This window comes from Gadus morhua, chromosome 21 (assembly GCF_902167405.1).
Source record: "Gadus morhua chromosome 21, gadMor3.0, whole genome shotgun sequence".
Classification (NCBI taxonomy): Eukaryota; Metazoa; Chordata; class Actinopteri; order Gadiformes; family Gadidae; genus Gadus; species Gadus morhua.
In genome coordinates, this window is record NC_044068.1 from 17732083 (window position 1) to 17749582 (window position 17500).

At 45.6% G+C, this 17500-nt stretch overlaps 2 protein-coding genes across 2 annotated transcripts; one reads left to right on the forward strand and one right to left on the reverse strand.

The window, feature by feature from the left end:
• Positions 1–4374: 4374 nt before the first annotated feature.
• On the reverse strand, positions 4375–6289 carry adat2 (adenosine deaminase tRNA specific 2). The gene is made up of 6 exons (XM_030345574.1): positions 6034–6289; positions 5741–5845; positions 5327–5477; positions 5056–5162; positions 4605–4677; positions 4375–4513 (listed from the first exon to the last, which is right to left on the reverse strand). The coding sequence occupies exons 1-6, from the start codon at positions 6130–6132 to the stop codon at positions 4485–4487; spliced, it is 564 nt and encodes a 187-aa protein (XP_030201434.1). The 5' UTR covers positions 6133–6289; the 3' UTR covers positions 4375–4484.
• A 42-nt stretch (positions 6290–6331) lies between these two features.
• Positions 6332–14211, forward strand: pex3 (peroxisomal biogenesis factor 3). Its single transcript, XM_030345573.1, has 12 exons — positions 6332–6581; positions 7640–7771; positions 7999–8080; positions 8518–8561; positions 8988–9109; positions 9384–9450; positions 9612–9666; positions 9839–10001; positions 10174–10244; positions 12002–12124; positions 12279–12375; positions 12936–14211. The coding sequence occupies exons 1-12, from the start codon at positions 6509–6511 to the stop codon at positions 13017–13019; spliced, it is 1113 nt and encodes a 370-aa protein (XP_030201433.1). The 5' UTR covers positions 6332–6508; the 3' UTR covers positions 13020–14211.
• The last annotated feature ends 3289 nt before the right edge of the window (positions 14212–17500 follow it).

The window sequence follows — 17500 nt, forward strand, 5'->3', positions numbered from 1 at the left end:
CGTTTTTTGTGTTTGTGTGTGTGGGTGTATGTGTATGTAGCTATCTGAACTCACATTAGTATGTCTATATTGGCGGTTTAGTTTGTGTGTGTCTGAGTGAGTCTATTCAATATAGAGAAATATGACCAGACTACTAGACTATGATTTCATGTTTGGCCTGCCTCACTGTGGCTACAGACACACAAACGCACAAACATACTAGACACATAGATACAGCGTCACATCACACCCCACGGCCAGACAGGGGTGAGCCAGCAAGCTAATGAAAAACACGTGAACGCTCACACAAACATGCACGCACACACATACAAACACACACACATATACACACATACACACATACACAAAATAACTTGGTGACACACACACACACAAACAGAGTGGTTAACCTGTTGCAGGACACCCAGAAGATGGGAGGATGAGGTAGAAGAGAAAACTCTCGCTCCATCCCTCTCTTCATCTCTCTTTCCGTCCCTCTCTACATCTCTCGCTCTCCATTCCTTTATCTCTCTCTCACTCTCTCTCTCCTCTCTCTCTCTCTCTCTCTCTCTCTCTCTCTCTCTCTCTCTCCCTCTCTCTCTCTCTCTCTCTCTCTCCTCTCTCTCTCTCTCTCTCTCTCTCTCTCTCTCTCTCTCTCTCGCTCTCTCTCTCTCTCTCTCTATCCCTCTCTCTTCATCCCTCTTTCTCTGTCTCTAGCGGCTATTCCAGATCCCTGTTACCATGGTGACCCAAAACACAACCCTGATATTATAGACACAATGCCGCCACAGTCCTGAACAGAGCTTTCAGTTTGATTTTGTTTCTATCCCTCCTTCATCTCTCTCTCCATCCCTCCTCTTCCCCCTCCCCTGCATCTCCCTCTGTCCTTGTCTGGCTCAGATTATTTATTTTTTCCTTTAATACCTTTTCCTGTTGACTCGTCTCTCTCCCTCTCCCTCTCCCTCTCCCTCTCTCTCTCTCTCTCTCTCTCTCTCTCTCTCTCTCTCTCTCTCTCTCTCTCTCTCTCTCTCTAAATATCGATCTGACCATGGTGTATAGAATTAGATTCTATTTTATGAATCCAATTAATATCATGTATTTGAGAGGAAGCACTGGAAGAGAGAAATCGATAGAAGAGGAGAGGAGACAAAGAAGAAACCTCAACAATAAAACATGCAGGAAGGAGGATAATGTGTGCGCCTGCGTGTGTGTGTGTGTGCGTGCATGTGCATGTGTGTGTGTGTGTGTGTGCATTTGTGTGTGTGGGCCTGTGTGTGTATGTGTGTTGGGTATGACAGTGTATATGAAATGTTCTGTCACTTTAATACAGTATGACATCTCTCTTCATCAGATCAGCGTTTGTGTGCGTGATTGTGTGTCCTTTTTTTGGAGAAAGAGTTTGACGTACTCTGTTCATTATGTCTTTGCACTCACTCTGATTGTCTGTGTGAGTGTGGGATTGTTTGTGTATGTGTTTGTGTGTGTGTGTGTGTGTGTGTGTGTGTGTGTGTGTGTGTGTGTGTGTGTGTGTGTGTGTGTGTGTGTGTGTGTGTGTGTTTATGTGTTAGTCCGTTTTTTTGCGGATGTGTGTAGGATGGGTATATGAATATTTATGCATGTCTGTGAACGTGCTCATCTTTTGTGTGTGTGTCTGTGTGTGTGTGTGTGTGTGTGTGTGTGTGTGTGTGTGTGTGTGTGTGTGTGTGTGTGTGTGTGTGTGTGTGTCTCTGTGTGTGTGTGTGTGTGTGTGTGTGTGTGTGTGTGTGTGTGTGTGTGTGTGTGTGTGTGTGTGTGTGTTTGTGTGTGTGTGTGTGTGTGCTGTCTCTTCATTAACACATCAAGTCTTTTACTCAAAGGTGAAACATTCTGGAATATTCTACTCTGCATAAATTAGCATACATTTGCATACCAAACTCTGACTTGGTGAGCCTGCCTCTTTTGGTCAGACAGTATTTTACTTTTCCTAATCGCTTCATAATCAGGCTACTCTCTCATTGTCCCCCTCAGTGTGTTAATAGCTCCCGAATCCCAATTCTCTACTGGTTGACACTAGGAGCTGTCCAATACAACCCTAGTCTTCTACTGGTGGGAACTGTGAGCGTACCAGCAAATCCAGTCTTCTACTAGTGGACATGGTGAGATTCCCAATACAACAACAGTCACCTGGTGTGTTTGTTTGTGTGTGTGTTTTTGTTTAATACTCTCACACACACAAACACAGACACATATATTCTCACTATAAAAAGCCTTCAAGCACTTTAATACATTTTCAAACAATTGCCAGTAAGCACACACACAAAATCATATGCACACAACTTGAAGATGTTGCTACCGTCAACCTCCATTGTCACAATAAAAAACACTGTCCGGACTGCATGCGTGCGCGCGTGCATGTGTGTGTGCTTGTGTGAGCGTGCGTGAGATGCTCCCAAACACTGGAACATGTACCACTGGGCGTTGGCTTATTATTTAATTCACGTTGTTTTTGCACGTTAACATTCTGTCATTGTGTCAATGGTTTTCATTTTCATTGTAGTGCACTCATACAGTAAGGAATACAAAGGGATTGTTTGTTTTTACCAAAGAGAAAAAGGGGGACAGTAGTTAGTTGAGTGCTGCAAGCAGCGCTCAACTATTGTTCTTCATAAGTTTTATTCTTTCCTTCTTTCTTTCTTTCTTTATTATTCTCAACAAATTTTGGGACCTATCTCCTTCCTCAATTTTTTACCTAGAGACTTCATTACAATTTTAAAATATAAATGATAGCTTGGAATCGCCCGCTTCATTTAAGATTTTTTAAATATTTTATACTTTTAAGATATTCTACTTTTAAAATACTATCTTTTTTTTTACATGGAAGTCAATGGGAGGACGGCAGAGCCGTCCTCCCATTGACTTCCATTGACTTCCATGTATCGAGAGAGAGAGAGAGAGAGAGAGAGAGAGAGAGAGAGAGAGATTTAAGACCATTTAGGATTTAACATTTTGGTATTGTAGATTAATACCTATGCGTACGGTGCCCCCTACTGGGGATGTTACGCTTTATCTGCTACAGTATTATATTTAAAGGTTGAATGGCATGCTACTTTATGGATGCTTTAATATAGATACATTATATTTATATATATATATATATATATATATAAAAGACGTTCCCGAAATTCAGCCGTGGTGCAGAATTACAGCCACTACGAGCCAGTCGCACATTGCTTCCCCCAAACGCACCGTTTTGGTGTCTGTAGCTTTAATGCAAATGAGGAGGAGAGGCGGGTCAAGGAGGAGGGTGGGGGTGTGGCCCTGAGCCGCTTGCGGCCACGGAACCATGCACTGTTTACAGGGGATGTATCCCAATGCCGAGGCGCACACAGCCTTTGGCCGTGTTCTGTAAATATTCGGGAGTCCTGGAGCTCTATATCTAAATAATATCATCTTATACATAGATATCTATATCATAGCATATATATTATCAGGGCCAAATGCTGTTTGCGCCTCCAGAAGGTATAATGGATCTCAAACGACTGCGTCGGGTTCTCCAACGTCTCTGGTTCTTCCACGTCCACATCAATCTGAAGTAGACTAAACGACGACATGGAAGAGAAGGGATTGTTGCCCTGCGATTGTTGACCGCGATTTTCTCCCGCCGGAGCCTCGCCACCTCGGCAGCGGGCAGCGCTTAGGCACCGCCGCCTCCTGCAGCGGGCAGCGGGCAGTGCCGAGGCGGAGGTCGCTCAGCAGCGGGGCTCAAGCGGCAGACAATCTCGGACAACAATCCCTTTCTCCTCCATGTCTTGGTTCATGTACATCAGGGAGCCAAAGCCAAAGTTCCTTTCCCCCCCCCCCCCCCCCCCCCCCAATACCTTCTTAACCATGGCCGAGATAACCCCCACTACGAGCCAACACTTGCGTTAAGGTGTGTGTAATCACACACACACACACACACACACACACACACACACACACACACACACACACACACACACACACACACACACACACACACACACACACACACACACACACACACACACACACACACACACAGTGCTCGCAAGGTCTTAGCTCATTGTCTCATTGGCGGGCCAAATTCTCTGGGCAGGCAAGGCAGAGAAAGGGGAGGTAGCTGGGTCCCTTATGACGACATATGGGGCCACTTTCCAAATCAGCGAGCTTGAGCTTCCATTTTTTTTTTTTGAGCTTCCAAGGCGAGCTGGATACCTGGTGCTCGTTTTACACCGAACGCAAGTTTTAGCCACTGGGGGACCATAGGCAGGCGAGGGGAACTAATATTAATGTTAGAAAACCTCATAAAGTGAGATTTTCATGCCATGGGAACTTTAATTAATACTGACTTTGAAAGTATATACAAACAACATGCTTCAAAGAAATATCGAGGAGCTGTTTCAACCATCACATTTAATTGAAATATACAAATGATATATTTCTATACATATAAAAAAATACAAATTATTACGATTAAAAGTCAATGAGATGTTCCTGGGGAGCCTTTAATCCTTCCTTGCTTTGGGTTTAGGGGCTGAGAAACAAGAAATAAAGAGAAGATGGTAAATTATATAGTTTGAGAGGTCTTAATTAGATTGAATAAAGACAAGAAGATCATTATTCACCGTTTGGGTTCTCCTGTTTGTAAAAGGCCTTCAGCATCTCAACCGCCTCCTGTGCCCTGTAGCCTGCTACACACTGCACACATGTACACACACACACACACACACACACACACACAAATGAAAGAAATTTGCATGCAATAGCAAAACAACACAAAACACAATTTGATCAAACGCAGGCAGGTTAAACAACACAAACATGAACTCAACTGCTTTCTTGCTTAACATTACAAGCAAGGGCCTAGGCCCTGGAAAAACGCATAAATAAACCAAGGGAAAATAATAACTTGGATCCTTTTCGGCACACATAAACACATACCATTAAACTGTTACTGGGACCTTTACATGTCCTACTTGTCTGCACGATTTATAAATATATTGATACAAGTATAAATATAGATAATGACAGCAGTAGTAAACAGTCGAGTGTCTTGACTTGGGACCGACCACAGACCTTGAAGGCGGTCCCAGTGTGAGGGAGCTGTGCAGCCGAGACGTCCAGCACCGAGCCACAGCCTCCGAACCGCTCGTTGCCACAGCCATACACCACCACCGGGATGTCTGGGGGGGACCGGGTCAAAGAACCTCGTAACAATAGGACATCTGACACACACACACACACACACATGCACACAATGAACTGAATTCAGGATTCAGGATTACAAATCACATGGATTTACAAACATTTACACACACAAACGCCCACAATCAAAGAGTGAGGATACGGAGCAGGCGCAGGGCAGCCGCACACATGATGCAGGGCTCCACCGTGACGTAGAGGACCGTCCTCATGCACACACTCTGGGGATCCACGTCGCCATGCCGACACCACTCCAGCACCTGGTCCAGGGCCACCATCTCAGCATGACGGGTGGCCTGAGACGGACACACACACACACACACACACACACACACACACACACACACACAAAAGTTGATCAATAACTAAAATGAACGTAAACTAATTTATGTTACCAATCGCGAATATTTTAATATTCTCCAAGTGTGTGCACCGATTAAAATGAATGCTTCAATATACCATTGATTATTATTTATTTATTCATGTAGTGTAGCATTGACATACGAAAGGATAAATCAGATGTACACACTTAAACCAATGTAGTACTCTCTACTCTTACATTTTTGGTCTCGTTGACCTCGTTTCTGCCCTTTCCCACGACCTGGTTGTTGTAGACCATGAGGCAGCCGACGGGAACCTCTCCGTTCTCCAGAGCATCCTTGGCCTGAGCACAGAAAACTATCAAGGACCAGGACAGACAGCTGTTGAGATCACCAGCACTCTTGGCTCAAATACGACCCAATAGATGCAAACACGCACATTTAAATTGTAAGCACGAACATGTCAGCGTGGTATGAAGCCATAGGTGTCAATTCGATTGTTGGCTCACTGGTACTTTGAATGAACATTTACCATGTCAAAAGCACTGGCCATCCACTTTTCAATTTCTCCATCGGTTGGACAGAAGCCCGGTTTTAAATCAGCGCCGTTCATTTCGGTCTCCGTTCCCATGATTACTCAAGTTACAATTTACAACGACAAAGTTAACAAAAGGTGCATGAGTTATTATGAAATTTAGAAGTGTAAATACAGGAGGACCTTCATCGTAAACACCATGCCGCAGCACCCGAAGGGGAAGATAATATTGGTGGGACTGGGACCGCACCAGACATGAGTAGTCGAGCGGGGAACAGCAGACCACACCAGACATGAGTAGTCGAGCGGCGAAGAGCACACTTCCTGCTTACTTGCTGTCTGTCCCTCATCTGACCACCATGGAGGTAGACTCCAGCTAGCGATTAGTTTCCCCGAACCGATGTTTAGGCTGTAGCAGTCGTTTAAACGTGCTTGTTGTGCGGATTGTCCCGATCTGCGGGTTACAGCCACAATGTTCTCGTCTGTTTGGAATTTCGTGAAACGCCACAAGAGGAAATTCATCTTTACAGGAGCTCTTGTCGGAGGTAACTTCATGTGTAACTTAATGTGTATGCTAATAAGTAGCATATTAGCCCTTCAGGAGGGCTGTCACACTAGCAATGACCCTGCAAAGCAAAGGATCACTATTACGAAGTTGTTAAGCACTGTGTTTTCTGCAGATGTGTTGACTGTCGCACCATTGTGGTGCAACATGTTGTGGTTAGCATGTAGGCTAAGTCAACAGCAGGTGGATTTACAAGTTTGACTGTGGGAGATTATGTTGATGATTCTGAAACAAAGGTGATGAACGTTATACCTGGGTACTGCGTCCCATAATGTAGTGAAATGTTATCTGTTTTGTTGCTTGTGACATACTTAAGGAAGAGTTCAAACTCTGGACAGTCTGTTTTTATCCTCAAATTGGGAATACCTATATTATCGACCCTTGCAAATACTATGCTTTGTATTTATTTGTCGTAATTACATTATAACACTGGACTTTAATCACTCTGTCTGATGTAAATATGAGGTAAACTGTGCTAACAGTGGAACAGGGTATATGCATGACAATTGATAGTTATTTGAGATATTTTAATATATATGTATATATATATATGTCTTGACTGCAAAATAATACATATGTCTTGACTGCAAAATATTATGTCTGCATCTTCAAAAGATCATAATTTCCCAGCAACGTTATACTTTGTTCGAAGAAAATTTTATTATTTTAAGCCCAATAAGACAGTTCTATCTGAAAACTTTCTGCTAACTCTTTATATGGGTTACATGGTGACGTCATAGTATTTTGGTCAATGTTAAGTAATTTATTCGTCATTATTAGTCATTCATTATGCAATGAGATTGTTGTGTTTGAAACTGCCATTATGTTTCTCACACGAGAAATGGAAAAACAACGTTTTGATTAGCCTATTATGCGTATATTTACTTTAGTTTAGGCGTTGCATGACTACAATTCTGTTGTCAATGAGTACTCTCACAACCCTGGCTTATCACCACCAAAAAATCCCATGATGCATTCTGATTAACAAGCCCAGTAGCAACATTTTGCTAATTGATCCGTGACTCCTCCCCCTGGCAGGGGCGTACTTCCTGGGGAGGTATGCCCAGAAGAAGATGCGGGACATCGGGGAGCGGGAGGCGGGGGAGTACATCTCCCAGGCCCGCCGGCAGTTCCACTTCGAGAGCAACCAGAGGACGTGCAACATGACCGGTGAGCACCTCGGCTCACCAAGAGGCTACCGATCAGTTTACCGGCTGAATGAAGAGCTCCAATCACAGTGGGAGCATCCATGACTTGTGGCAATGAAAAGCAATTTGAGGACCACTGGGTCTTTTCAACCACTGTAACTGTGTGTGTGTGTGTGTGTGTGTGTGTGTGTGTGTGTGTGTGTGTGTGTGTGTGTGTGTGTGTGTGTGTGTGTGTGTGTGTGCGTGCAGTTCTGTCCATGCTCCCTACACTAAGAGAAGCCATCATTCACCAGCTGAACTCGGAGAGCCTCACAGCGCTGCTCAAAACCAAGTAAGTGGAACCCAAAACACATTTATTATCCTAACTTCCTAACTCTTTCGTAGTGGTGATGCGCTACATCATGCTATAATAACTGTTTTGGAGCTGTAGGACTGTTACGTCTATTAATAAAACTGTCTATGATACTTTTTATTCTGAATAATGGTCCAACAGCTTCTATGTTCATTCGATTAGATGAGGTAGACATATAATGAGGACAAAAAAACATATACAATCGCATCGCAAACCACCCCATACCATGAAAATGTTAATAAATCTACATAAACAGGTCACAACTACAACTTTTGAGTAGCCCTTATTTAGGATAAAAGTGTCTGAGTTCCTAATTAATTAGTAAATAATAAAAATCCTACAGAAATTGTGTTGGTAGTTTCTGTTATATTTTATGTCAGTCTAATTCTTCTCCTCTTGCCCCTCCCCCTCAACAGACCAGCAAATAGGCTGGAGATCTGGGAGGACCTGAAGATCATCAGTAAGTTCATCTTCTTTCTTCACATCAGGCATATGCAAAATGATCTAGCGAAGCCAGTGATTAAACCGACGGCCTTCTCCAACTTTATGGAGATTAGTTATTAAAAGAATAAGGAAACGGTATTTGTAGGATGTTTGACTCTTAGCCTGGGATCAATCCCAAAGCTCACAGCCTAATCTGAGGGCCATCCTTGAGCAAGATGCCCTCTAAACCCTACCTGCTCCTGATCACATGTATCTGAATTCATAGTTAGTCATTCAGACTGCTGAAAGATTGTTCAAGAGATGGATTGTGCAAAACGGTCCATAAAACGCCTGCATGAGATTCCTCAGCAACTGAGCTACGTATGCTAAGGAAGGGCCCAGAGGGAGGGTTGTGGGGGAGGTGGCGCCCGGCGGTGCTGACCTGGGTCCTAATGCCCTCCAGGTTTCACGCGGAGCATCGCGGCCGTCTACAGCACCTGCATGCTGGTGGTGCTGCTCAGGGTGAAGCTCAACATCATCGGGGGATACCTGTACCTGGACAACTCGGCAGGGGGCGCCGCCGCCGTACGTAGACCGCCGGGGGGGGGGGGGGGGGGGGAGTATGTGTGTCTGTGTGTCTGTGTCTGAGTCTGTGAACATGGAAATATATGGAGGAGAAAGGACTGAATGAGGGGAAATAGGATGAGGCAATGAATGAAATTAGAAAAAAACATCTCTCGGAGATATTCTTTTTAGAAGTCAGTTATTGTTTGACATTGATGAGACAGGAATTGGACAAAAATGCGAGTGATGGCGTTGACATGTGCGTGCTGTTGACGTTTTGGCTTTGTGTGTCCAGAGCTCCATGGCTCCTCCAGACGTGCAGCAGCAGTATCTGTCCAGTATTCAGCACCTCCTGGGAGATGGTAGGATAACACACACACCCAACATAATACACACACACCCAACATCATGCACACACACCCAAAATCATACAAACACCCCCAACATAATACACACACACACACAAACCCAACATCATACACACGAATCTACCCCCCTCTCTCTTACTTTCTTACCCCCCCAGGTCTAACAGAGTTGATAACGGTGGTGAAGCGAGCGGTCCAGGAGACATTTGGAGAGTGAGTGTCCGACCGTGTAGTCTTCTGTATGTTGATTTATTACTTAATATTTAGTTTGTCTCTATTGGGCCGGGGGGTCTCGGTGTGTCTATATGCGTTTGTGTGTCTATGCGTGTGTGTTGGCATTTGTGGACACGTTTCCATGTCGGTGATCCGTTGTGTGTGTGTGCAGTGTGTCTCTGAAGCACAGCCTCTCTCTGTCGGAGCTGGAGCAGCAGGTGAGCTGGGTGAGGGCCCAGGTGGAGGGGGGCTCCTCGACGGACCCCGGGGCACCCTCCCACCGGCCCCTCACCTGGTACATGATGGCCGACGAGGAGAGCACGCTGGCCGACCAGGTGAGACGAGTCACCTGATATCCCGAAGACAAACCCATGCAAATCTTATTGAGAGGAACTAGTGACGTTTGTTAATATTGACCTTTGCCGGCCTCCAACTGCCATTTGACTGTTTGAACTCACTTCTCTGCTCTCATCTGTGTTCTACTCCATGTCCGGTCCTTCCCCACAGGCTTGTGGGCTGACAGAGAACGACGTGTTGACAGTGAAGCTGCTCAACGAGACCAGGGACATGTTGGAGAGGTAAACCACACATACAGAGTACTGCTCAAAGTCAATGGTCCTTTATTTATGGTCGTTTACAACCAGGGGAGGAGGTCAACCACCTCATCCAAAGCACAGTCCTTATCAGTCCGGTGTGCAGGGGGTCGCCGTAGCAGGGTTCTCGTGTAAAACAGTCGCTACACCGTGGGGGGAATCAGACGCTCCAGGTCACAACACATAATTAAATGTTATTCGTTCTCTCTCTCTAGTCGGCGGTACGTTACTTCAACAAGATCACTCCGATGCTGTCTGTAGTTGCTAGCCCCCCATGTGGCAGCCTGCTCTCCCTTTAACCCCAAGCACTGCCGGCTTTACGATCCTCAGGTCTGCCTTGCTAGGGGAAGAAGTCCATATAAGGCTTGGGGGGTGGAGCCAGCAGGCAGCAAGATATCTCCTTTTAAACTACTATTCCCCTCACCCCTCCCTGCCATCTGCTACCCAACCTTCCCCTCAGACCGGGAGGGAAAGGGCAGTCTAGCTACCTAAAGCCTCCCTCCTGGAAAAGCCCTCGGCATTCCCATTGGCTGGCCCTGACCTGTCGACGACTGAGAAAGCAGAGGGTTTCAGTGATCGGAGCCAGCGGGCGTAGTTCCCTCTCCGCCCTGGAGATGTTTGGTTTCCCATGGCAACAGTTTCCGGCTCATAAACATGACGCGGGAGGTGCTCCTCACCTCCTTGTAGTTGCGACAAGACGGCCCCCAACCCGTTTTCCGACGCATCCGTCTGCACCCCCGGTGGTTTGGTGAGGTCAAGGGTTACCAGCATGGCGTCTGAACACAGTGCTCCCTTCAGGTCCTGGGAGGTGTTCCCCGTCTCCGCGGTTCAGGTCACATGGGGCGAGCAGACGGCCCCTGGTCAGATCCGTCAGGGGGGGGGGGGTTCAAAGTGGGAACAAACCTCAGATAGTAGCTGGTCAGCCCCACAAATGCGCGTACCTTTTTCTTCGTGAGGGCGTGGCCAGTTCTGTATCACCTCAACTTTATACATCTAGGGTTTCACGCATCCCTCCCCCCCCCACCCCGACAGCGTAGCCCAGCTACTCAGCCTCCTGCAGGCCAAAGGGTTTCTTCCTGTAGCGGAACAGCCCAACAGGAGGGGCCAATGCATTTCTCTCCCGTGCCTCGGGAGCTAAGCAGCGGCCGACAGCCCTCTGTCAGGTCCAGCGCGCTGATATACCGGGCGGCTCCTAGCCGTTCTATCAGTTCATCTATTCGGGGCGTGGGGTAGACGTGGTGATATACAGACAGACTCCCCGCACCTCGATGGGCTTTGCGCCCCCAAGGCCCCACAGCTGGAGAGCACTGGTCAGCTAGGGATCCTCCAATTGAGCCGCCCCTCCGTCCCTTGCCGGGATCCCCCCATGGTCGTCTGTCTGTCTGTCTGTCTGTCTGTCTGTCTGTCTGTCTGTCTGCCTGCCTGCCTGCCTTCCTGCCTGCCTGCCTGCCTGCCTGCCTGCCTGCCTGCCTGCCTGCCTGCCTGCCTGCCTGCCTGTCTGTCTGTCTGTCTGTCTGTCTGGTCGATACCTCCAGCCGATCACTCTCTCTAGTCGGCTGTCTGTAGCCCCCCCTGTGGCAGCCTGCTCTCCCTTTAACTGCTTAACCAGGATCAGGTCCATATAAGGCTTGGGGGTGGAGCCAGCGGGCTGAAAGATAACTCCACTCAGCTACTGTTCCCCTCAGTCCTCCCTGCCGTCTGCCACAGTGTGTTTAATTCTTTCTTCCTTTTGTCGCCTGTAGTCCGGACTTCAACACGGTCCTCACCACGGTCCTCAACCGAGGCTTCTCTCGTCTCCTTGACAACCTGTCAGAGTTCTTCCGCCCGCCCCCCGGGGACTCGGCCCCCATCTCCGCTGCTGATAGGTCAGTTTCACCATGGATCTGCCGGTCGACCAATCAGTGTCGACCCGTGTTGTTTACTATCTGATAGTGACGGACAGTTTAGACCATTGCGTTGAAGTTCCTCTATTCAGATATCATCTCACGCGTCTGTCTGTTTTCCCGTCCGTCCTTCCAGCCTAGCTGAGGTGAGCCTACCACTGGCCAAGATCATCCCCATCATCAACGGTCAGATCAACACCATCTGCAGTGAGACCCCCAGCTACTTTGTCCAGGTAACACCCCTCAGAATACATGAGCACCAGTTAGACAAGCATGACTCAATTCATGTGGAATATGAACCAATGCACCCAAGTTCCCCTCGAGTACTAACTAACAACACTTTGTTTTTGTTTCTATGTTTGCACCCAACCTTTGTCCTTTGTAATGCTGCTGCTCTATGTGCCTTCAATTGCCCCCTGGGGACAATTCTTTTTTTTTTTTTTTTTGAATTGAAGTAAGGCTGGTCGATTTCGCCAGAAGGATTTAAACTTTTACAAATACGATTCTGATGTTCAGCCATTTCCCAAACCGTAGGAAAGTAAAAATGCAAATGATTGAATTAAACCGGAAAGAAAGCCCAGCCCTATCCTCAAGATGTGTTTTTGTAGAACCAGCTCCATTACCAAAGTGGCTCCCACTCCATCCTCAACCCACTCTGTTATAATACCCCGCTTGCTTCATTCCGGCAATAATTCTCTCCATCTCTCTCTCTCTCCTTCCCATCACTCCCCTCTCTTGTTTGTCTCCCGCCTCCTTTCCCCCTGTCTCCCCCCCCCCCCCCCCCCCACCTCAGGACCTGCTGATGATAGAGCAGGTGAAGGACTTTGCGGCAAACATCTACGAGAGCTTCAGCGTCCCGCAGGACCTTCAGAAGTGAAGCAAAAACCCAGAGTAGGAAGAAGATTGGGGTGGCACTACAACTACGGAGGAGGAAGATGATGATGCTTCCGGAGCAGCCCTACCTGACCCGCCACCCCCTTGGTCCTAGTGCCCCTGGTCCTGCACACTCAGTACAGAGTGGGGACCTCTCTATTGTTGGAGATCGAGTGCTAGTCATGTGACTGGTGTGTTACCGGACACATGTTGGATGGGCCGGTTGTCACTGCTGGATGCATCCTGGAAAATTTAGTTTTTAATTAAGCCTTGGATTTGATTCTTGGTTTCGTCACCGACGCAAAATAGGGAAAACACTACAATGCAAGTTCCCTAACCCACAACCAACGAAATGTCAGTTTAACAGTAATTGACCTTACATTGCAGCATTGACGCTATACTTTCTGACTCAACACATACAGCTCAGTCTCAGGCACAAGGAGAAAATCGGAGTTAGAAAGAAACAGTATGCCAAACAAGTTCTTGGCACAGCAAATTGTGCTGGATTGAACTGGCCTCAAGTTGGGTGTTGTTGCTCACTTTATTCACTAGGTGTCACCCACGTTTCACAGCTGTGACGGTTTCTTAGACTTTTCAAACCATTGTTTTCTTTATTCTTTTGTGAAAATATATCTTCAAATATCTATAAGTATTGGCCATCCAATTTCCTACCTTGGCTGATCAATTATTCCAGATTGAGTCTCCATCCTGAGTCCCCCTGATCTTTTAGATTTGGTTCTTTTCTGCTTTAGTTCCTACAAAAACGACATTATAGGGTTGTATAACCCCCCCTCCAGTTTATTTAATTATAATTGTTGTACTCTCTGTGTTTAGGTTGTTGCAGATTCAGTTTAATACTTGAAGACAGGTAGATTTATGGTAACATTTAAATTGAAAAAACGTTTGAGGCTGTTAACAATGTGTATTTTTAAAGCATGACTTCTAACCATAATGACCCGGTCATGACCACTCGTTTGCCTTTATCATCGGCCAATGAGAGCTGCCGATGATGATCCTGAGTAAGGCATCGAGTAACAGAATTAAGTGCTGACTGCTAATTGGGTGTAAACAGAATGTAACACTGTAAATAATAAAATATTTGGCTGTTTTTTTAACATAAGTCGCTGAATGGTGTAAATGAAGGTGTTTGTGTCGACCCATTGAATAAACAAAGTCAAATGAACTTTAATATATAACTGATCTCTGAGGGTGTATCTCTTCCCATACTATAAATGCAAGTTTATGAATAGCTCAAAAGATTACAGATTATATAATATTTATATGACATGGGTTAGGGAGGCAGCGATTAATAGGCTAATAACCGCGCTATTAAAATGTCACGATTTGGTAACCGTAAAGGCCTAGCTAAACCGAGTGTTCTGGTCTCACTCTCCAATCAGGAACGTTGGTACATTATGTTGCAACAATTGCAAAGTAAGGGTCATTAAAGGCGTAATATTATGCCACAAATGGGAGTGTCTACCTAGATTTATGATTGGGTAGATCAGTCTACCAGCCTACCCAGTAGACTGTAGCAACTAGTAGCTGCCTTCACGTGCCATGGAAATAATGGTAAATACCAAAAGCCGAAAAGAAAATTTCAAATGAATACCCCCTCACGTCGTAATTTCCACTGGAGAGCTCGTAGAATATTTTGATACATGAGCTGCCAAGATGAGGTAACCCTGGACCTTTTCAACATGGTGGAGAGCAATGCAAAAAAAACAATTATTCATAATCTATAAAATATACAGCATATTATTTACAGTTTGTGTCTTGATAAATCCTCTTCTTGCTGTAGCAGATGATTTAGTCAGTCTAAAATTGTTTTACCCAAGTTAAAGGTCAGGATCTGTGGGTCTGCCATGTTTCATTTCACTACAACAACAAAAGCACTTGAACATAACGCACTCGTAATTTCCAGTTCAAATGGAAAGGATCATCTTTTCTATAGCACATGAAGGCTATATCTATCTATATCTATGAAGGCTATATCTATCTATTATCTATCCATCATACATCTAGGTGGACACTCCCACTTGTGATGATAAGACAGGAAAGGGCACTTTTTCAAATGGCTTATAATTGCTAATCACACTGCCTCCTGGAGGCATAATATCACCCCTTTCAAAAAAAAAAAAAGTTGCGGCACAACCTACAGACTGTAAAAAAGAACGAAAACAAAGTTACCACAGCGATGCACCAGTTTAAAATCCTTAGTGGCCAAAATGGCCATGCTGTCACGAGAGCTTCATTTATGTTTGAGGGGGGCTAGGCTACATTAGCAAAACAATGACTATAGGCCTACTAGCTTTTGCAATCGTTTTTTCCAAAACTCTCAACTCAGAGCTGTTCCTCTACTTCTGACCACCTTCTGGGATGATTACTTGATGAATGGTTGGTACAACGTTAAGTCAGGGTGGCTCCCAATTTGCTATTGTCATTCCCATGTGACACTTGACATACCATCGGCTGTTGTGGGGATTTCCCTCACCCTACACAGGATATCGGATCATAACTGAACGATGAGACCCCTCTCCCTAATAAACGCTGTTAAACTTCCCCGTACAACAGAATAATCGGACAAAAAAATCGGAAGAACAATCAACCAATTGGGGCTTTGCATGACCACAGTCGGAAGGGGGAAATCCAGCAGAAAGTCTCAAAATGTCCTGCAGTGTGTACCCATGTTTACAGGAAATAGTTCTGACATTCAGTTTGTAGGACTTTTGGATACATAGGAAATAAAAAAAAATCGTATAGTATTTCTTTTGAAGAAGATACAAAAGATACACACATATCGTTGTATTCACTTTTGCTTAACATTATGCCCTGATGCAGTAGACCTACATGTTTTTTTGAAAATGTTTGTCATGTGTGCACGCTTGATTGTAGAAGAAAGAGAAAAAAAATTCTGTGCACGAGTAGATGTACTTGCCGTACGAAAAGCACAAGAGTGTCGATGTGTTTTGCCCACAATTGCTGTTTCACCACTGCCAGTCAGCCGGCCAGCAATTGCACTGTGGCAAGAGGAGACCTTTTGGTTTTCAGTAACCAGTGGTAAACAAAGAACAATTGATGCTGGCCGCTGCCAGTCAAGACTCCGCCGGTCCGACTCATCACAACCAGACGGACTGAACTTGTCCGGATATAGAGCGAAGGGGATAATAGATTCTTTGTCACGTGAATTAAGTGTGTGTGGTGAGCCTTGTTTCCTCAAAGTTGTGTCAGCCATCACGTTCCCAACTGCACAACAGGTTCACTTTAATTGCACCCGTGGTCACACAATTTGCCCTTTGTTGGGACGAGTGGGCGCTGGCAGTGTTCTGGAGAAGCCAGGGGGAAGCACCCAGCCTTGGACGTTAACCGGAGGCAAACCCATACCTGTTTATCTGTTTAAAGAAAATACAGGAATTTTTCATAATGCAATAGATGAGGATCAGGGTGTTTAGTATCCCATCTTAATATACATATAGCTGTGTTATTAAAGCCTTAAAATAACCTGTTTGGAAGAGATGGAGTTCCCTTTATGTAGATGCATTATTTGTCGGTTATTATTTTTTGTAGGACTTGTCAAGTCAAGTAAATAAGGCCTTTTACTATGATCCATCCTTGAACTACTTTCAAGAACTTACTTTCTTTGTGTGTGTGTGTGTGTGTGTGTGTGTGTGTGTGTGTGTGTGTGTGTGTGTGTGTGTGTGTGTGTGTGTGTGTGTGTGTGTGTGTGTGTGTGTGTGTGTGTGTGTGTGTGTGTGTGTGTGTGTGTTTGAGAGATATGTTGGGAACCATATGGCCCTGGGCTTGTGCAGAGCTGGAGGTCTCTCTCTCTCTCTCTCTCTCTCTTTCTCTCTGTCTCTCTCTCTCTGTCTTTCTCTCTGTCTCTCTCTCTCTCTCTCGCCCACTCTAAACAACAGGTGATTACTGATTACTTCTTGAGAAGAAGGAGGCTGTTGTTGAAGAATAAAAATAGATTTCCTTCTCAGACATTTCACAAACTTCCTGGTCGCCCAAGACACCTTTGGGCATTACCTTGTCGCTGATCTCAGGGCAATGGCACTGTGTGTGTGTGTGTGTGTGTGTGTGTGTGTGTGTGTGTGTGTGTGTGTGTGTGTGTGTGTGTGTGTGTGTGTGTGTGTGTGTGTGTGTGTGTGTGTGTGTGTGTGTTTGTGTGTGTGTGTGTATTTGTGTGTGCTTGTGTGTGTGTGTGTATGCGTGTGTATGTGTGTGCGTGTTGGTTTAGCAGTGGGTCAGCATGTGTGTAAACTTGTCAGGCTGGTGCGTGTGTGTGTGCTTCATTATGTGTATGTGGGGCTTTGTATTTGTGTAAAAGTTTCAGGTAACTTTGTGTGGGGGCATGTGCTTGAGTGGTTGTGTATGTGTGTATATGTGTGGGTATGGATTCGTGTGTGCTTGTGTAGTTGTGTGCGGGTGTGAATGTGTGCGTGTGCTTATGTTGGGGTTGTGTGTGGGTGTGTACAAGGAGCT